The 21,212-nt window shown below is 40.0% G+C and overlaps 1 protein-coding gene across 1 annotated transcript; it reads right to left on the reverse strand.

The window, feature by feature from the left end:
* Positions 1-2,584: 2,584 nt before the first annotated feature.
* Positions 2,585-9,553, reverse strand: SELE (selectin E). The gene is made up of 12 exons (XM_069478315.1): positions 9,517-9,553; positions 8,535-8,918; positions 7,882-7,989; positions 7,311-7,496; positions 6,343-6,528; positions 6,051-6,239; positions 4,912-5,100; positions 4,595-4,783; positions 4,208-4,384; positions 3,536-3,643; positions 2,748-2,769; positions 2,585-2,642 (listed from the first exon to the last, which is right to left on the reverse strand). Exons 1-12 carry the CDS (start codon positions 9,551-9,553, stop codon positions 2,585-2,587), a joined length of 1,833 nt encoding a protein of 610 aa, XP_069334416.1.
* Positions 9,554-21,212: the final 11,659 nt, after the last annotated feature.

Consider the following 21,212-nt stretch of genomic DNA (forward strand, 5'->3'; position numbering starts at 1 on the left):
TCAGAGAAAATAATAATTCATTTCATATGTAATCTGATCACAATAGTTGTTCTCTCTTTCTTTCTGTCTCTTATTTCCCAGAGTTCCTCTATCCGTAAAAAAACCTCCGCTGTTCGGATCCTCATCGCACTCCACGTTAACTCTTGGCCATGTTTACTGTTCAGCACTTCTCTGAAACTTTCCTTTTTCATACAAGCTGAGCTAATGGAAGTGTGGGGGAGTTTTGATTCTCATACTCTGAAGCTGGACTAGCCTTGGCAATTACTGAACGAGACTTTCTCACTGCCAGTGATAAAATGGCAACTGAAGATTCCTTAGGAATTTTAAAATAGGCTTATAAAGAGACATAATACTTGCTCACACAAGCTTTCCCCTCTTCCAGAACACACTAGCATACAGAATAAAACAAGTAGAGAATAATTATCAGACATTTTTGCTTTTTAAAAATCTACCAGATGAATCTTTTACATGGTGAGTTCCTATTGTGGATTTAAAATCTTATGTAATATACAAAATTTATATTTACATATCACATCTGACAAACATCTTTGTAGGAATGCAAAGCACATCATATTTCTACATGTTTTTCAACAAAGACATTCATAAAATTGTACCTTCATTTGTTTGCATTTATGTATGGTTTTATCAAATCAGAACATTTGGTCTCATGAAAGTTTTTCATCATGGAAACCACACATTCCTGAAAAAATACCTGACAGTACACAAACCCTCCATTCAGTTTTTACTCTCCTGATACTACAATGATTTTAAAACAACTATAGCAAAACACTCGTAACTTTATATTAGTTAACATTATGCCTTGCTAGGGACAATATTTGCCCTTTTTTGAAGGAAATTTACTACAGATGTAACATAATTTAAGAAACAAAGAAGGGGTCATCAAGGGTAAGGTACTTTTACCCCATCATAGTTCACAACATCTACAAATTTTTTAAGTCCTTACTACGCATGCACTGAATTGAGAATTATGAAAGATTATACTACATTCACTTCAAGTAAAATGACCAGTCTTCAAGAACCCTTTAAAAAGCATTAAATCCCACAGGGATAAAAGCAATTAAGGCTGTGCTTAGTAATCCTTGCACACAGCATTAAGTAGGATTTGCATTTACAAAGACACCCTCTTGCCTCAAGCAGTCACCTGTGGACATTAAAAATTTGTCATTTTTTCACACTAGAATACTTTTGGGCAAATTTGTTTTCCCCTCTTGATACTTATTATTCATCGCAATGACAGCAACTATGTAATCAACAGTTGAAACTCTGAGGGGCAAAAGAAACAAAGTCCCAAAGTATTGTTTCCCCACTGAGATTTCACAGTGAGCAAGGGAGAGCGAGAAAAGGAAATCTGAGGTTCCAGACTCTTGGTCTCTTCAGCTTTGCTTGAGAGAAAACAGTCTTTCCCTTCAGTAGTGAGCACTTTCTTGATCCTGGGACTGGGAAAGAGAAAACTGAGTCTTTTCGGTGGAAGGCTGGCCTCGTCCACAAGATCCATCGAAGTTGTGGTGGGTACCTCGATCCCAGCTGTAAAGGCATAATAGGCAAGAAGGGCCGGAGACCCAGGGAGAATTCTCTGCCTCTGCTGTCTTCAGTGTATGAGCCTAGTTCCCTGGATGCACCTGTGTTTCTGTAAATATAAGCATGTGTGTCATCAGAAAACTTAATATTCTGCATACTGATAGTGACAACAAAATGCACTTCCTAGCACAGAATGCTGCACACACTCTCACTGCAGTAGTAAAAGTATGAACATCAGAAGCTATTCAGTTAGGACAGTGAAACTATTCTATATGATACTAGTGCTGGCTACAGGTCCACCATTATACATCTCTCAAAACCTACAGAATGTACAACACAAAGTGAATCCTGATATAACCTGTGGACATTAACTAATAATAACATATCAATAGTGGCCCACAAGTCCCATAAATTGTAACAAGATGTTAATAACAGGGGAAATTGGAAGTGGGCAGTGAGGAGGTATGTTGGAACTATCTGTACTTTCTGCTCAGTTTTTCTGTAAACCTAAAACTGCACAGAAAAAATATTGATTTTAAAAAGTTTATTCAGAGGGATTTGGCCCTTTCAAATTCTTGCACAGCAAAGTAGAATGGTTAAGAACACAGATTCCAGAATCAGACTGCCTGGGTTTAAATCCTGGCTACCACTCACTAGCTTTGAGATTTCAGACAAGTTGATCTGTGCCTCTCTGTGCCTCATTTTCTTCATCTGTGTGATGAAGGATATAGGAGTAGCCCCTATCTCATAGAGTTCCTAGCCTAGAACAGTTATTAGGACATACTAAGCGCTACATAAGCATCAGCTATCATTGTCACTATTATCTTTCATAAATAAAATAACTCAATAAAGCCAGATCCTTTTTCTTTCTTCTCTTTCTACAAAGAAATGAAACAATTTTCCAGAAAATACTATGAAGGTGGTGCTTCCTGCCCCCTTCCCAAAATGTCAGGTTTGGAGGGTTCAAGGAGAAATAGAACATGTAGAGAGGACACCTCTCTTATAATCATAAGTGATTTTCAAGTCTTACCTGATTCTTTTTAACTTAAATGAGGTCAGGAGGCATTTGGTAGTTTCCCTCTGATTCAAGGTTTTGGCAGCTGCTGTGGAATACATGAGAACACTAAATAAAGCACTGTTTTCCAACGTAAAGAGAGAAAAATGTGTGGAATGTTCAATGGCATGCATTGTACAAGAATGCAACTTACCTGGAAGGAACAAATTTCTTTACTGTAAGAGAAAGAAAACCATTAATTCAGACTACATGACTTTTAAGGACATATCGAATGCAGACACTTGATTCATCAGGCGTTGCAAACACAATGCCTTAAGGCCTCTGTAATAATCAGAGCATGAGCACAGCTTGGTGGTAATTAGGGTAAAATGCAAAGTGCACATCCATCCAAAGGGCACAGCCACTTCCTCACAGCACCTAATAGTTACAGGGTCATCTTGCCAGATTCAGCTTCCAATATTTCATGAAAAGTCTAGAGAATCTGAATTTTTATGTGAAATTTCCTATGTTGTAAATGCCAGAACTTAATTCAAAAATTTTTAAGTACTGTGTAGGCCAGACAAACCATGAGCGTGGTCAGATGTGCTTGCATATTCCTTATCAGATACTTCCAAATTTAAGTCTGTATTCCAAACAAATATTTTAAGGAAGCATTTTATCCATTTTCCCGTGATCACTAATCAAGGCAGTCTCATTGCACAACTCCAGGGGACACCATAAAATTTAATGTGAATAACACCCACCCTGGAGTTGTACAATGTTGGCACAACTAACATTTATATTTCCTAAAACTCTTCCCACAATGAGTTATACTACAAACTCCTTTCCTAAGACTTCTGCTTAATTATACTGTAGTCTATTAATGGATATCTAATAACTAGATTCTAATTACTGTTTAAATTTTTAAGAGAGACTATGACTCATCAATGAGAAAAATATATTTTCAAAAACATTTTTGGAGTACATTCTTAACTCCCTCACCTTTCTTCCGCAAGTATTTCAGAAGGAAGAAGAGAAATGATGTTAATGTCAGGATAGAGGTTCCAGCAGCAGAAAGCCCAATTATCAAGGTATTGGACTCAGCGGGAGCTATGGAAACAAGAGAGAAAGGACTGTCATGAGGAGGAATTGACTTTAAAATCTTTCTGTCATGTCCATTTGGCCTTTTCTCTGCACATTGATTACTAGAAGCAGAAGAGTCACCTAGTTCAATATGTCAAGCAGAGATGTTGCATTAAAGGGCTTTTAGATTTGCCCCAAACCACCTTGGAGGCTTTCTCCCCCAACTGCCAGGCAGAACTCTAATTTGCCAAGCTCTTTCACAATAACACACATACTTTGGTTAATACTGCACTCGCTTGTGATTGTGTGTGTGTTCTCTCTCTCTCTCTCTCTCTCTTTCTCTCTCTCATTTTCCATTTCCCCCTCCTCCTTTCCTCTCTAGGTCTCCTTTTTCCCACTTTCAGATTTCTACCCATTCCATCAACATGCCATCTCTGTTTTCTCTCTATCCCCATACAACTAAATATTCACAACTTTTTAACCTGGGCAACCTTTCTGGTTTGGACATAATGGATAGCTAATTACTGTAACAAGATAGGTCCCCTTTTCTTCTTTAGTCCCCCAGACAACCAGCATCAATCAATGTCTCACCTTCACAGGTAGGCAGCGTCCCAGACCAGTGTCCTGTGGCACCACATGTCAGAGCCACAGAGCCATTGAGAGTCCACCCTTCAGGACACGCAAACTTGCACTCAGTGCCGAATGCAAACTCTCCACTGCAGCTCATGTTGATCTTCCCCAGAACTGCCAGGCTTGAACATTGTACCACTAAAAATGATAGGCATACAGGTAGATGTTAAGACAAATCTACTGGAAAACTTCTAAAACTGGCTTTAAAAGTCACCAATACATGTAATTTGTAAGCATTACTTCATTTTCAGCATGTAGGAATTTAGGATCAAGCCCCTTGGAGCAATCTAGATTCAGAAACTTATGAGGTATTTGACCTGTTCCCAAAAAGTCTGAACTCAGTCCTACCTTGGCAGGAGGGGACCTCCTGTGTCCACTGTCCCTGAGATGTGCACTCAAGTTGAGCTGATCCATGTAATTCAAAGCCTTGCTCACAGCTGAAGGCACATGTGGACTTGTAGGTGAATTCTCCAGTAGGGGAATGAGTATAACTCACCAAGCCCCTTGGGGGTGGGTGGACAGCGTCACATTTCACAGCTGGAAGACAGGAGAGAACCCTTTAGCGGTTTGTTTACGTCAGGGAGCAACAGGTTTCTCAAGGTAATCAAGCCCCTAAGGTCTTCAATAGGTTTTACCTTAAAATCAAATAAAAACAAAGACTGTACCTTCACATGTGGGCTTCTTGCTGTCCCACTCCCCTGTGGGGCCACACTGGAGCCTTTTGGATCCCTTCAACACAAATCCCTGCTGACAGGAGAACTCGCAGCTGGACCCACTTTGGAAACTTCCAGAAACACTGGGATGACAACTCACGTTCCCTCCCTCTGGGCTGGACAAGGCTGTGCACTGGAGAGCTGAGACATCAAAATCATGGTCAGAAAATATCGCAGTGCATCTAGAGAGTACTTGGTGTTTGATGAGTGAACCCAGCTCATGCGGAACAAAGCCACTCAGAGAACTCAAGAGTCTTCACTATTCCCTGGATAACTGGGAAGATGGCTGTGTTTTTTTGAATCCCAATCTCCTCATTGATAATGGCACTAATTAAAGGAGAGCCTTTCACAGGAACATTGGTTCCTGAGCACTGTTCTAACATGCAAAAGGAGTTAGGGTCAAGGGAAACATTGCATGTAGTCAGAGGACAACTTAAAGGTCCTGCATGCTTACACATGGTGCCAAAAAGAAAGGACGAGAAGAAGGCACCCGTGTAAAATTTGTCTGCTTACATTTGGTTTTGGTGTTGCAACTTTTTGCCACTGGAAATAATTCTGTGCTACCTTTGGCTAGGTGAATGCCAGTGCCTAAGAGTAAAGCCTGCTTGTTTTTCATATCCTTGCTCTTGCTTTAAAGTGAATTAAATTTTAGTGCTTACGGATGTATCAAGACTATCCTTGTAACTGACACCATGCTTGAAGCATTTGCCTCACTGCTAGTTATGAGCCATTTCAGAAGAAAAGTATGACAAGAGTTTTAGTTTCAAGTCATGTTCTCATTATTCTGTTTTTTAAAATTTCTAATATGATTTCCTTTAAGAATTCTGCCTACCCCAATGTCTATCATATAAAGTGATATTAACACAGTACAATTAAGAAACCAGCAAAGCATTCACTCTTATTACATACAGTCCTTTCTCTGGCCAAGCACTGGTTCTTTTAAATGAACCTCAAAAATGTAAGATGAGTGTTGCTCATCAAATCTGATTTCTACAGTTGAAGTGGGCATCTGATTTCATTTTCACTGCCCAAATTTGAAGATTGCTGCTCTTTAAGAAAGGAAAGTGTAAAGGAAAGGATCTTGGGCTTACCTTCACAAACCGGGATTTGCTGTGACCACTGCCCTTGTGCAGTGCATTCAACCTGGGCTGGCCCCTGCAGCATGAAGCCTTCCTCACAGGTGAAGCTGCAGGATGACTTGAAGGAAAACTCTTCCCCAGTGGAGTTGCTACAGTTCACAGAGCCATTCTGAGGCTGGTGGATAGCGCTGCATGTCACAGCTGTAACACATGTACCCATTCATATTAGCAGGTCTGGCTTGCCCATTTCTAGTATAGACTGAGAAAAGGAAAGTTCATGAGTCTTTATGTGGAGCAACTCTACCTTTACACATTGGCCTCTCGTTGTCCCAATTCCCAGATGAGGTACACCGAAGGCTCCGGGCTCCCATTAGTTCAAATCCTTCCTTACAGTCGAATGCACAGGTTGTGTCCCATGGCGAGCTTTCAGGACTTCGCCAACAGTTCATGATCCCATTGGCAGGGTTTGTCAAAGCGTCACACTCAACCACTGGGGATTGGAAAGAGACCATGAATTTTACAGAAGAATAATATTTTCACTTTCTGTTGAATTGGAGTTTATAACAGAGTGAGGAAGCTGCCTTCAAAGGGTAGATTGCAAAGTCCCGTGCCCATTCTTGGGGACATGCATACCCAAAATAAAGCTTTGGCTTTTTTTTTTTTTTAATTGATATTTCTATCTTCTCTGATTAGTTTTTACTTTGACTATGATGAGTGGTCTCTGATCTATTTTATCATTTACATAAGGGAAAAATGAAGAAAATAATAGATTCTAGTTCAGGATTTGTGACTAGTTGTGATAAAAACAATCCTGACAGACACAGGACATTCATTTATTTTAGTCCAGCAAGACCTGAAGGATTGATTTGTTTTTTTCTCCCCTCTGGTCCAGAAAGATAAGAGTGAGAGAGAAAAAGAGATAGTAAGACTGCTTCATTATCATGGTCTTAAGTTAGTTCCATTGCATAGAAAAGGGAGACAGGGAAAGACACTGAGAAAGTCATTAAGATTTCTAGAGTTTCAGTGCTTATGGTGTCCCTTACAAATCACCAGAGCCTTGGATACACTCATTTGAAACATATAATAAAAGCCTTTCTCAAACCAAGCAGATACTAGATTAGTCATATATATATTGGCCGAGAGAACAAGTTTTATTAAAAACAACAAAATGAACTTTCCCTGGAGCTTTGGAAATGTTATCAATTGGATAAAAAAATGGAGGCACTGAGGGATGAGTTAGAGAATGTTCTGTGCATTCTGGGAGAGATTTACCATTGCAGGCTGGAGTAGGAGCAGTCCATTCTCCGGAGGACGTACACTGTGTGGTCTCCGTGTTGCTTGGCACGTAGCCCTTTTCACAGCTGACCCAGCAAGAAGAATTGTAGCTGAAGTTCCCGAATGGGTGGGTGCAAACCAGTCTTCCGTGCTCAGGGTCTTCCTGTGCTTTACAGGTCACAACTGAAAAAGAAACACAAATCAGTTCTGCTCATCTCTCACCTTATATAAGTGGGAGGAACACTGGAAACTATAACTACACTTTATTGAGGGTTTCCTATGTGCCAGGCACTATGTAACCATAGCCTATGAAGTTGGTACTACTATTATCCTCATTTTACAATAAGAAAGCTATGACCAAGAGTTTAAATACTTTGCCAAGGTGCTACAATGAATAACTGGTGAATCTAGGGTTTGAACCCAGAAGGGTCCGACTCATAGTCACAGCTGTTAACCACCATATTATACCATATGCAACACGGTAGAGAAGACATGCAGTCCAAAGCCAGCAAGGACATAAAATGGTGCTACCATCTTAAGTGAAGGAAGAGGTAAGAACAAGACTTACCCTGCTCACACTTGAATCCACTGAAGCCAGGGTGGCACTTGCAAGTGTAGTTATTGACTGTCTCTATGCATTCACCATGGCCGCTGCAAGACGTGTTGGTGCAGGCAGCTGTGGAAAACACGATCCATGTTGGTGAGGGTTGTTATTGCACTTATAATGAGTTCCTTTGAACTTAGGATCAACAGTGTGCAACAAAGACATCACCAGTGATACCGAATTCCAGAGATGCTAATTGAAGTTAAGTTTATGAAATGCCAAATCTGGGTTTCAGACTTATCTATTTTAAACCTTGCTGTTAAGGTACAGATATCTGAAGTGGAGCTAAGTGTAGCTGCCACCAAGCATAGAAAATTCCTTTATCACAAACTCTGAAGACAGTACTCCTACCACAAATAAACAAATAACTAAAATACGTATGGTGTGTGTGTGTATGTATTCTGCCTACAGTGTATGTATACATATATAGATACATTCTTGCCTACATCCACACAAAGATACAAAAAGAGATACTTTAGCAGTTAAACAGAATGTCTTTAAATCATATGTTTTAGAACATAAAATTACCACAATAGAGACCACTGTTTGCGTACTATAAATGTGTCAAGATGCCCACACACTGGAACCACCTCTCGCTGCTGCCTCAAGCTCCCTACCTGTGTAGCACAGGGCAAGCTTCTTCTTGCTGCATCTCTCATCGTTCCACATGCCTGCATCTTTTTCTCTCCGGATGTAGATTTCCACGCAATCCTCTTCGTTTTGCTTATTGTTGGGTTCACCTGGAGCCCAGTTCATGGCTTCTTTGGTCAGAGGTTTCTTGGTGCCTACCCAGGTCCACACATTATTGATTTTTCTGATTCCAATCCAGTAATAACTTGGTGAATAGCTTAATATGGAATTTAGGTATTTAATCTCTTCTTTGTTTTGAATTGCGACCAGGTGTGTGTACCTCTGCTTACAAAACTCACTGGCCTCCTCGTAAGTCATGGTTTCTGTGGAGGTGTTGTAAGACCAGGCTCCACTTTCCTTAATGAGAAGCACTAGGGGAGGAAATAGAAAGGAAATGGTAGGGTTTAGTCCTGCTATGGGTTAACTCTATTAACTGGGCTTTTTATTGTCTTATTTTTGGCCTACTGTGGCCTTCGGAATGACCCAAACTTTTTTCACCTTTTCAAAAGTAAGAAAAAGAGGTATATATGAAGAAACTACCACTTATGGTATCCGTTTTGTGACTGGCCACCCACTAGGTGCTTTACCTGCACTCACCCACCACACCCCAATAGTATACCCACTTTATTAGCATAGTAATCAGGATGACTAAGGTTTCTTGAGCACTTAATATGCACCACCAAGTACTGTGTGAGGCACTTTACGTGACCCATGATATCGAATCTTCACAATGCATCTGGGAGATAGGTCATTTATGATCAATGATTTACAAGTAAGGAAGCAGAGACACTAAGAAATAAAGTAAGTTGCCTCTAGCCCAGGGCAGAACATATTGCAGGTAGCAGTCAGGGACTCTGCTAGACAGTCTGCAATGCACAGGACAGCCGCACACAAGAAAGAATACTCCAGTCTGAAATGTCAATGGTACGAGGATGAGAAACTCTGGTTTCACTAATAACACTGACTTACCACAAGTGAGAGCAAAGAGAAGCTGTGATACAATCATGACTTCAAAAGTTCTTTTCACCAAAAGATTAAACTGAAGTACTTTTCTGGGGAGAAAAAGTACAAAATTGATTATAGAAGAAAATCCTGGGTAGCCGATTAAATCGTTCTACCACAATGTTTAAGGCAGCATCATAAGATTTAAGATAATAGTTTCCAGTGCCACCATCTTTGCTTATTTCAAAGAAGTTTAATCACATGAGTAAATACAAAATTTAAGATTTTCATCATTTAAGTCAAAGAGAAAAGATAAGTTTTAATTACAACACAATAAGAGCTTGTACATATCTGATTTTTATCAGAAGGCTTTTTGCATATCTGTTCCTATTGATAAATCTATATTTCATGGCCCAAGGCTGCTTTTGTAAAGAATTCTGTACTTACTCTTTTGGGGGAGTGATTGTTTGAATGTCAGATTCCTCAGGTGTGTATCACTGCTGCGTCTGTCTCAGGCCAGTACAGTAGTTCTGATGTGAAGTCAGCCAAGAACAGCTGAACACTGCTTCTGCTGGAGCCCTTTTGTAGGAGAAATTGCTTCCTGTGAATAATGGGAGGATGTTGCCCAGATCCAGTAAAGCGGAAATCCCCAACGGCAACCAAAAACTTCCCCGGGAATATCCACAATGCTTAAAATTACAATGATGTCAGAAACTTTATCCCTTGAAGCTAATTCTCCTTTGTCCATGCCTTTATATTTTATTAAGTAATACATGTAATTTTATTAATATGACACAAATCCATGACTTTTAAATTCTAATAAAATAAAGTCTATATCTTTAAAAAGTCTTAAAACTTTATTATTAAATAAAACATAGTTTATTATAACTATAGTAGTAATCAGAATTTCATAAACATAAGCAAACTAAGAATAGGTTTGTCATCCATGGCCTACTACCCTCCATTTCCCACCCATAGCTATCAATAATGGGTCAATACTCACTTTTTCTTTCTTTTTCACCTGCTAACTCAACGCATTTACTAGACACTGTCTCATAGAGGAATGACTCATAAGGCAGATATTAATTCTCAGATGCTGTGAACAGTTATGCCTAAATTATTAAAAATAATATCTTCCACTCAAATTCTTGAAATAATGCCTTGTTTTTTTAAAAATATGAAAAATAGGAAACAGATTTAGGTGTTTATGTTTGGAAAACATTCACAGTTTGTTCAGAAAAAAGATAAAAGTTATATATACTCATATTTAATTGATACAAATTTTGTTTAAAAATTTAAAAATGTAAGTGTGCAAATAATAAAACTCTGCCAAAATGTTAACAGTGGCTATCTCTGGATGGAAGGATTTGGAGAAATTTTTATATGTTTCTTATTGTTTTCAGCATTTTCCAATTTTTGCAATGGCCCTTTTTGACTCTCATAGTAAAAAAAAAAAAAAAAAATTAAAGAAACCTGTGTCCAAATGCAACTGAAGGAGATGTATGTAATATCCCATATTCCTGCTCTTCCTATTGACATTTCTTTTGGATGACTGTATATACATTCCTCATCTCAGCTTCTTGTCCAATTTAATGATAGAGATAGTAAACGGGATCTTTTTAATTTCCATTTTCTGTAGGTTTTCAGAGCTCAAGTCAAGCTAATATTCTATGATTACAGCTTTTAAAGTAGGAGGTCTAAAAATGTAGTCTCAACAGACATGAAGGAGCGTGGGCGAAAGCTTTATTTTTCTCTTTACTTGTTAACACTGGCTTTTTCTGTGTTCACTAAGATAGCCAAAACAAGAAAAGAGAAGAAAAATTCCAATGAATACAAATGATTTTTTTAAAGATAACCTAATTACTAATTTAATTCAACCCCTATCAAAAAATCAACTTTTAAAAAATATTTCAATAAATGTAGGGGACAAGTGGTTTTTTGTTGCACAGATGAATTGTACAGCAGTGATGTCGGGGTTATTAGTGTACTGTCATCTGAACAGTGTACGTTGCCCCCATTAAGTAGTTTTTCTTCTCTCACCACCCCCATCTTCCCCCATATGAGTCTCCAATGTCCATTGTAACACTCTGTATGCCCCTCTTAGCTTAATAATTGGAAGTATTTGGTTTTCCATTCCTGTGTTACTTTACTTAGGATAATGACCTCCAGTTCCATCCACGTTGCTGCAAAAGACATTATTTCACCCTTTCTTATGGCTGAGTAGTATCCCATGGTGTGTATGTACCACATTTCATTTATCCACTCCTCAGATCTTACATTTATGCATTTGCTCAATCTTGAGTTAATTTTTGTATTTGGTGAGAGATAGGGATCCAGTTTCATTCTTCTACATGTGGCTACCCAATTTTCCCAGCACCATTTATTGAATAGGGCATCCTTTCCCCAATGTATGTTTTTGTCTGCTTTGTCAAAGATCAGTTGGTGGTAGGTATTTGGCTTTATTTTCGGGTGCTTTATTCTGTTCCATTGATCTATGCGTTTATCGTACCATGCAGTTTCAGTTACTATTACCTCATAGTATAATTTGAAGTCAGGTAATGTGATTCCTCCAGTTTGCTTAGTGTTGAAAAATCCAACTTTTAACCAACAATTTATACCCCTCATCTTCCCACTCTCTTACATTATCCAGACACTGACCTTATTTCAATTCTTTATCCCACTTTACATAGCTAAATGTAGTAGTTGTTGCTGAATAAATATAAAAGAGTAAACACTCACACAATGTTTATTTAGACTTTAGGGAAGGATGTGAAACTGGGTTAATATATAATCTGTATATATTTTATTTTTAATAAATTGTGAATAATGTGCAATTTTAAAAAGCATGATTAAATGTATGGTCAAATCTTAAAACAAAATTTATCTGATATAGTAATAAAGTGCCTAATAATTATTTTGGAAATAAAAATCAGTCAAATAGCACTAGATAATGATATTCATTATTGTGAATTTTTCATAACTAAATTCATAATTTGTCTCTTCTTCCCTTTTTTTGTAGTTCAAAGATATCTAAAAATAGCCCCAGTGGTGATACATCCCTATTTCATTTACACATATAGGTCCTAGGCCCCTAATTATAATCTCTAATATTTATTGAGTACTTACTATATGCCAGGCCCTGTTCAGAGCATTTTGAATGTTCATCTATACGATTATTTAATCCTCATAACAGCTTATGAAATAGGTACCTTTATTATCCCCATTTTACAGATTAGGAATTTGAGGAAGCAGGGATTTTACCTGTCTCATCCAAAAGACAGAACTAAGGGTTGAAACCAAGCAGTTCATCTCCAAAGTCCACTCCCTTAACTGCTACCCCAAACCATGATCTCTTCTGCTGTTGTGCCCTGCGCTGAGGTTCCCTGTTCTGCCACGTCTCCAGTCCCCGCCTTGCCCTCTTCTTCCTCAGGCCTCCTTGACCATCGCAGCTCTCGGCTGAGAGGGCTGTGTCCTGGACTCTGGGACATGGGGCAGGAAGGGACCCCGGGCAATGAGCAGTAGGAAGAGGATGCAGCGAGGACAGGCCCTGGGTCCCAGCGTATAGGGAGAAAGTAGACAAGGGAAGAAACAAGCAAGCCAGGCCGAGCTATGCCTGCGTGAAGCTGTTGACCCCTAAGCCTCACTTCCCCGAAGTTGAAGTTCCCAATTCAAAAGCAAATTCTCTCTAAGACAAAAGGGCAAAATGATTATTTTAAATTTGCATTGAAAAAGCTTCAGGGAGAGAATCCAATGCCACGAGGAAGGATAAGAGAAATAAGGAGTGGAAGAGATTGGTGAGTATAGGTAGTTTGTATGTAGATACAATTTAAATATAATTTATATATTTTATATATATATATATATACACACACATATGTATGTGTTTTAACCAGAGTTATGTCATTCCAAATCCACTCACCCTTACAATTATCCTGCATTCTCCCAGAATGTTTTCTGTGCCCTGCCCTGAGTGGGGACTGGCGGGGTGGGGCGGGTACGTGGTGCTGGGAGCTGATGGGCGACCTTCAGGCCCCCCGGGCTGCAGAGGAGGCGGTGTCACACCTGGCTGCCTCTCCTGCCCAGGCAGGGAGTGAGCGGCAGCCATTGGGTTTTCACGGTTTTTCCTGTCAAGATCTGATGAGGGGCACTCGCTCGTTGGGGGTGAAGAGGAGTTGGGAGTTGAAGAGGAAATTGGGTGAGATTTGAGTAGCCAGGGCTGGTGAAAGTTATCCCCCTCTATAAATAATCCAAACTTTCCTCAAGAAACAGGCTACCACAGGTGCTTCCAGGCTCTGAGAAGGTAGGCGCCGCCCCCGGCTGCTCAGGTTCCCAAGCCTGGCGCAGGCTTCCCCGCGGTCCCCGTCGTGGTGGGGCGGGACGTGCCCTGCGCGGGTTAGACCGGGGACGGGAAGAAGACGCTGCACACACAGGCGCAGCCCAGGCTTCTCCACCAGGGCTGTTTCACCTCTGAGGCGCCACACTTTCCGGCTCTATTATCCCTTTTCCTGGAAGACCCTTGTCCTTCCCTCCCCACCCTTTAATCAGGAACTGAGGACTTTAACCGCTTTTGCTCTGTGCCCCGACCCACTCATTCTTACCTTTATGACAAAGGGGCATCCCTGAGGGACTGAGAGAGCCAGAAATAAGATGTTGAGTCCCCACGACAAATGTTAGAATGTTAACCAAGGCCACCCTGTGGACAAGGGATTATTGGGGCTAGTGGGAAGAAGCATTGGCCATACCACCATGTGGCAAGAGCGTGTTCGAGGTGTGAGCCTGTGTTCGGTCCCTCACTCCTGAATGTCACTGGGAACCATGGGCAGTGGCCTCCTGCGGCCTCCCAGGCTCTCCGTTCTCTCACCTCTGGGAAGGCTTATTTTACCTGTGAGTGCTTATTTTTGAAGGCCTTGGTTCCCTCCCCACCCCCAACCCCAAAATTCTACTCTGCTAACATCGAAGTTACCTTTGTAGAGTCTTAGGTAGAGAGAGGAAATCCCAATAATGATTCAATCCTATTTGCAGAATACAAATGCAATATTTCTTGCACACCCAAAATTGTGAAAGAAAATTAATACCAGTGGTACTACCACAGTTTAGAATGGCATTTTTTTTGTTATATTTGATGAAAAATTTGGTCTGGTTCCCTCTAAGTTTATTTTTCAGAAAGCCATATTCACACACTTGAAATTTGTAGATAATATCCTGAATCTTTGACAGAATCCAAATTTTACAGAACAAATCCCTTTTAATAAAAGTTTGGATTCAGTTGAGGGGAGGCACCTGGGGGTCTGGAAGGCTACATGTGGCCTTGAGGCTGCAGGTTCCCACCCAACACCTGGGCCAGGTGGGAGCTCTGGGTTCTTTCTCACTCTGCTGTCCCACACCTGGGCGAAGAGTGGGGTTCTCAGACTTTAGTACGAGGAGGAATCACCTGGGTGACTCATTTAAAATGCATGTCTTCAGGTCTAATACTCAGAGACTCTACCGCAATGGGTCCAGGTGGGGCCTGGGAATTTGTGCTTTAAATGAATATCTCAGGTGATCCTGATACAGATTACCGAACCCTACCACACTTTGGGATAGCCGCCTAATTCAGAGAAAATATCAGGAAGACTCCGTGGTTGGTGCTCAGACATGGATACTAGAACTCTGACCAAAATTTCACTGCAGTTAATCATGACATACTCTCTTTTCAACTGGGCAGCTGGAGGCCCCATTTATAACGGTGCCGGGTACAAGGACTATTTAGGATGTGTCAGTGCTTTGAATTCTCATGTGTGGAATGAGAATGGTTTTTTTAAGCAAAGAAAGAGAATACCTGCTAGAGAATTAACACAGTATGTATATATGAATTTATTAATTTATTCTCTTTCTCCTCTGATTCAGGAGGACTTTGTAATTTCATTAATTCTCCTTCTTGGGAGCTTCCAAGATGATTCTGAGACTTACAACTTCAATGTGTTTTTTGCTTCCTATTTGGCAGCACCTTATCTTGAAGTTTCCGTTTTCTGTTTTGGGATCTAAGAAGTAACTAATGGGAATGTCTTCAAAATGAGCCAACTCTGGTGAATTTCCAAAGCGGAAGGAACAAATGAGGGTGGACTGGTTAATTAACACAACTTTTCCTGAATGTAGCAAGACCATTTGCCAACCGTTGCTAGCACAGGGGGAAAAATGCCCCTGGATTTTAGAAAAGCCCCCTTGTTGTTTTCTTTGGCCACTTGTGCTGCTTGTTTTGTAAGTTAGAAATTTCCTACAGGACTAATATTAGCTTTGTTCTCAGTGCCTCACATCAGAAAAAATTCTGGCCTGGTCACTTTTTAAAACATAAGTTCGATTTTATTGTATCGGAAAGAAAATATAGCTATCTATGTCTGACATGATCTGAATGCTGTGTTGGGACAGAACGGACATATTCATTTCCTTTCCCTGCCATAACAAGTCACTATAATACAAACTTGATGGCTGCAAACAACACAGCTTTATTTCATAGTTTCTGTAGGTGAGAAGTAGAGACTGGCTCAACTAGTTTGTCTACTCTGGGTTTCACATTGCCAAAATCAAGGTGTCATCTGGTTGGGCTCTTCTTGGGAGGCTTGGGGGTGAATGCACTTCCAAGCTCATTTAGATTGCTAGCAGAATCCAGCTCCTTGTGGTTGTAGGACTGAGGTCCCTATTCCCTTGCTGGCTGTTGGTCAGGAGTGATTCTTAGCATTTAGAGACCATCTGCATTCCCTGATGCAGACCCCCCTTCACCTTTCAAACCAGGAGTGGCTGGTCAAGTCCCTCTCTTCAAATCTCTCCAACATCCCCTTCCACCTCATTGCCCCTGTGCCTGCCACTTCTGCCCCTGCTGCTGCTTGTAAGGGCCCATGAGATTACACCTGGTTTGCTAAAGTCATCCAGGATAATCTCCCTATTTTACAGTTATCTAATTAGTATTCTTAATTCCATCTACAAAGCCCCTCCCCAGCAGTACCTAGATTAGTGTTTGATTAGATAAGCAAGGGACAGGAATTTCTGGGGGTTTATCTTTACAATTCTGCCTACCACAGTAGGGATTTAGTCCTACAAAGATCTAATCCAAGAGCTGGGTGACTAGACTAAATTAGCACTGGGATGTTAAGGCCAATTCTGTGGTGATGTGTTTTCTGACCTGGCACTTATAGCTCCTCTGCTTAGAAGTGGAACTAATCCACGAATTCAGCAATCGTCCAGACCTTTAAGTGGAAAATCAGTACACAAAGTATAGCAGACATTGTAGGTGCCCCAGCCATACCCCCTTGCCACTCGTCTTTCTTGGATAACCTAACTCTTTTATATCCCACTTGTCCCTTTACTCTATGGACTGATATCCCATACATAGACACTTCATTTTGCCAGTCCTACTTCTTGAATAATAACTATGATTATTAATCTAGCAGCCACCATTAATTGGCCACTTCATACCACACAGTGTTTAGAACTTAAATATACCATGTCATTTGATCATCATAACATGATCAGGAAGTAGGTATTACTGTCCCCATTTTACAGAGAAAGACATTAAGGCTTAGAGAATTTGAATTATTTTCCTGAGATCTAATAGCCTGTAACTGGCAGAACCAGGACTCAAACCCAGGTTTGTCTGACTCCAAAGTCTATGTTCTTGGCCACCACACGGCCTCTGCTATAGCTGCTATATTCAGACTCTCCTAACTTTACCAGCGCACGTGAGCCTGTGGGAGAGAACACAAGCAGCCCAGAAAACCACGTATGAAAAGTATGGAAGGGCCTATTTACTACACAGAATCATTCTAATACATGTTTGCTATAATCCAGTTTTGCTTATTGTCCATTCGTTGCTGGTGCCCAAAGCTTTCCTGAAAAATGGGAATAATTTTGGAAGTCATAATAATGCCTTCTTCTCATAAGTTATTTTATGTGTTGTTGTATCTCCAACCCCCAACTCAGCCTGGCTTTTAGCAAAGGATCAAAATATTTGTTGAATGAATAAATGAATGAAATCAATTGAGACCTGTAAAACATGTATTCATTCATGTGTTCTAATCATGGATTTCAGAATCGTTGGCATCCTAAAAAGAAAGCATGCACAATGTCCTTTCCACTTTAATTTATCACAATATTAAAAAAAGAGAATCATCCGGGAAAAGTTGCCGGCCCCTGTATCTCCTGATACCCAAATGAGTGCAGACTTTGAGGAGTTAAGTGAGAGGGCTGATGAGCCTCACCTGCATGCCCCATCATGGTGACAGCCCAGGGGGCAGGAGAGCAGGACATATTTCCATACTGGAAATAATGAGACTCAAGTATTGTACACATAGCTAAAATGTTTTTATGTGTAAAGGCTGTAGGTTTTCTTAATAATGAAGCACTCCTACTACAAGCATTTACAAACCCTTCTTAAAATATCTTACAATTTTGTGAGAAGGGTAAATTGAGCCTTTCCATCTAATACTCGAGGTTACAACCTTCATACGAAAACTGGACAATGCTAGCACAGAAGTAGGAAACTAACCTCTTTTACAATGAGGCTTTCCAGAAGGAAGAGTGGGCCTTGGGCCCAGTGAGTCCTAGAAACCCCCTGGCACCCTGGCAACCGACTATGTGTGTGCACGAGTGTGTCTTGTGCACAGACAGTGGTCATCTCTCTGTGATATAAAAGTCAAGGTGTTTGCCAATGCTACAGGTTAAAAAGCTGATGTTTGGTGGATCAGAGCATCTAAGGAGATGAAATTATAAATCTGACACTGAGTAACATGCATGCGTTGTCCGGAAAGGGGACTGGGAAAGATTTTGGGCTGACTTTCAAAACAGAATTTTCTTGCTCTCTGCATGTTAGCTTACTTGGCCTTTGATGTTTAGAGGTTCCTTTTTGGAGGTTCCTTTGTGTTGCTGAACAATGTTGATTTTGGAGAGAAAACAGTATTCAAAAACCCACGGGTCATTCCCTGAGGAATATTACAGGAAAACAGAAGACAATTTCTCCAAGCCAGCAATGCCTCATCTCTGCTTCTAATAGATAGGAGGAAAGGAAGAGATGAACAATACCTTTATAAGAAGCTCAGCTTTGTCTCCTAAAAAGATGCCTCCAGCCAGTCTGGCTAAAGTCAGCATGGGAGAGTCTTTATCTATGATTCTAACAAGTGGAATGTTTCCTCTCATTAGAAGAGCCTTGTCTGACTCAGGGAAATGAAACACTTTCTCCAATAAGAGCGGGCCTAGTCTTTGCTGTTAAAACACTCAGGAGAAATAAGACAGTGGTGGAGTGGTCAGAAATGAGTCACTTACCCCCCTGGAAATATTCAGAAAATTGAATCAAAAGTACATTCTCTTGGGCTTTCTTTCTCTAATTGACTAAGGTCTTCACTTTACTAAGTTGCTGGGAAGTGGTATGGAATAGAAGAAAAACCTGGTCACTGTAGTCATGCACATCTGCAAAACAAACAGAAATTCTGGGTGTTGCCACAAACTGGCTATGTAACCTTGAGCAAATTATTAAATCTCTCTGAACTTCTGATTCATGTGTAAAATAGTATTGTATCCATAAAATAGAAATTCTTTTTATATCATGATGCTGTACTTTTTTAAAAAAAAAGTAAAAATATGTGAGATAATATGAATAAAAAGCCTGGCATAGATGGTCACTCAATAAATAGTAGCATGGGAAGAGACTATTAGAAATGCTAATTTTAGACTTAGCCATTCAGAGGTGAGCAGCCAAAGCTGGTTGTATCATAAGGCAATTGAGAATTTGCCTGGCTTTTAGAATACAAATAAATAAATGTCAGCAATGCCTCAGTCCTGAAAAAGAGCCTATCAGTCTGGGCAGATGGGAAATTTCCAGGCTAGTATTGGGAAGCCCATCCCTTGAGAAACAGTCATGGATTGAGTGAAGGAAAAGAAACAGTAAATGCTGCCTGGGGTAAAGCAACAAGGCCCTCTAGGGGCTCTGGAGAGAATGACTTAACTTTTGAAAGGTGAAGTAGCAAAGACATTTAACCTTCCTGTGAAATAGATACTAAGAGCTTTTGGAATCTCCAAGTGTATAAACAGTACTGTAGCAATTGTTTATAAAATATGTTCCATAGAACACTACTTTTCAGAGATGCTCAGTGACAAAGGAATACCATGGTCGAGTAAGTTTGGAAACACTGCATAATATAGCAGCTCCCTTCTTGAAGAGTGTTAATGTTAGCATGTTAAACATTCAAAAGTCCTGCAGAGCAGCAATGTGCTTTACATCTGTCTAAGGTAATAGTTTTCCAATATACTTGATGATGGATACTTTTTTCCCAACACCATTCTCTGATATGCCTCTAACAACAGGAAAAAAATATATATTCACAAAGTTATTAATTATGGTATAATTTTAATAGCAAAATATTGGGAACAATCTAAATATAAATGCACAACATTTACCTTTTCTCCATAAACTATATACAGGCATACCTTGGAGATACTGTGCTTTTGGTCCAGACCACTGCAATAAAACAAGTTACAAATTTTTTGGTTTCCCAGTGCCTTTAGAAGTTATGTTTACACTACACTGTAGTTTATTGAGTGTGCAATAGCATTAGGTCTAAAAAGATGTACATACCTTAATTAAAAACACTTTATTGCTAAAAAATACTAATAATCTTCTGAGATTTGAGTCGTCTTTTTGCTGGTAGAGGGTCTTGCCTCTTGCTAGTTGTTGACTGATCATAGTGGCTGTAGCAACTTCTTGAAATAAGACAATGGTGAAGTTTGCCACATTGGTTGACTCTTTCCTTCATGAAAGATTTCTCTGTAGCATTCAATGCTGTTTGATAGCATATTACAGTAGAACTTTTCAAAATTATAGTCAATCCTCTCAAAACTTGTGGCTGCTTTATCAACTAAATTCATAGAATATTCCAGATCTTTTGTTGTCACTTCAACAATGTTCACAGCATCTTCACCAGAAATAGGTTCCATCTCAAGAAACTACTTTCTTTGCTTATCCATGAGAAGCAAATCCTCATCCGTTCAAGTTTTCTCATGAGATTGCAGCAGTTCAGTCACATCTTTGGGATCCACTTCTAATTCTAGTTCTCTTGCTCTCTCTACCACATCTGCAGTGACTTCCTCTACTGAAGTCTTGAACCCCTCAAAGTCATCTATGAGGGTTGGAATCAACTTCTTCCAAACTCCTGTTAACGTTGATATTGTGACCTCTCATGAATCATGAATGTTCCTAATGTCACCTAGAACGATGAATCCTTTCCAGAAGGCTTTCACTTGGAATCACTATCAGAAGAATCACTATATATAGCAGCTACAGCCTTCTAAAATGTATTTCTTAAATAGTAAGACTCTAAAGTCAAAATGATTTCTTGATCCATGGGCTACAGAATGGATGTATATCAGCAGGCATGAAAACAACATGAATCTCCTTGCACATCTCCATCAGAGCTCTTGGGTGACCAGGTGCATTATCAATGAGCAGTAATATTTTGAAAGGATTCTTTTTTTCTGAGTAGTAAGTCTCAACAATGGGCTTAAAGTATTCAGTAAACCATGATGTTAAACAGATGTGCTGTCATCCAGGCTTTGTTGTGACATTGATAGAGCACAGGCAGAATAGATTTAGCATAATTCTTAAGAACACCAGGATTTGGGGAATGGTAAAGGAGCATTGGCTTCAATTTAAAGTCACCAGCTCCATTAGCCCCTAACAGGAGAATCTGCCCGTCCTTTGA

This window comes from Eulemur rufifrons, chromosome 8 (assembly GCF_041146395.1).
Source record: "Eulemur rufifrons isolate Redbay chromosome 8, OSU_ERuf_1, whole genome shotgun sequence".
NCBI lineage: Eukaryota > Metazoa > Chordata > Mammalia > Primates > Lemuridae > Eulemur > Eulemur rufifrons.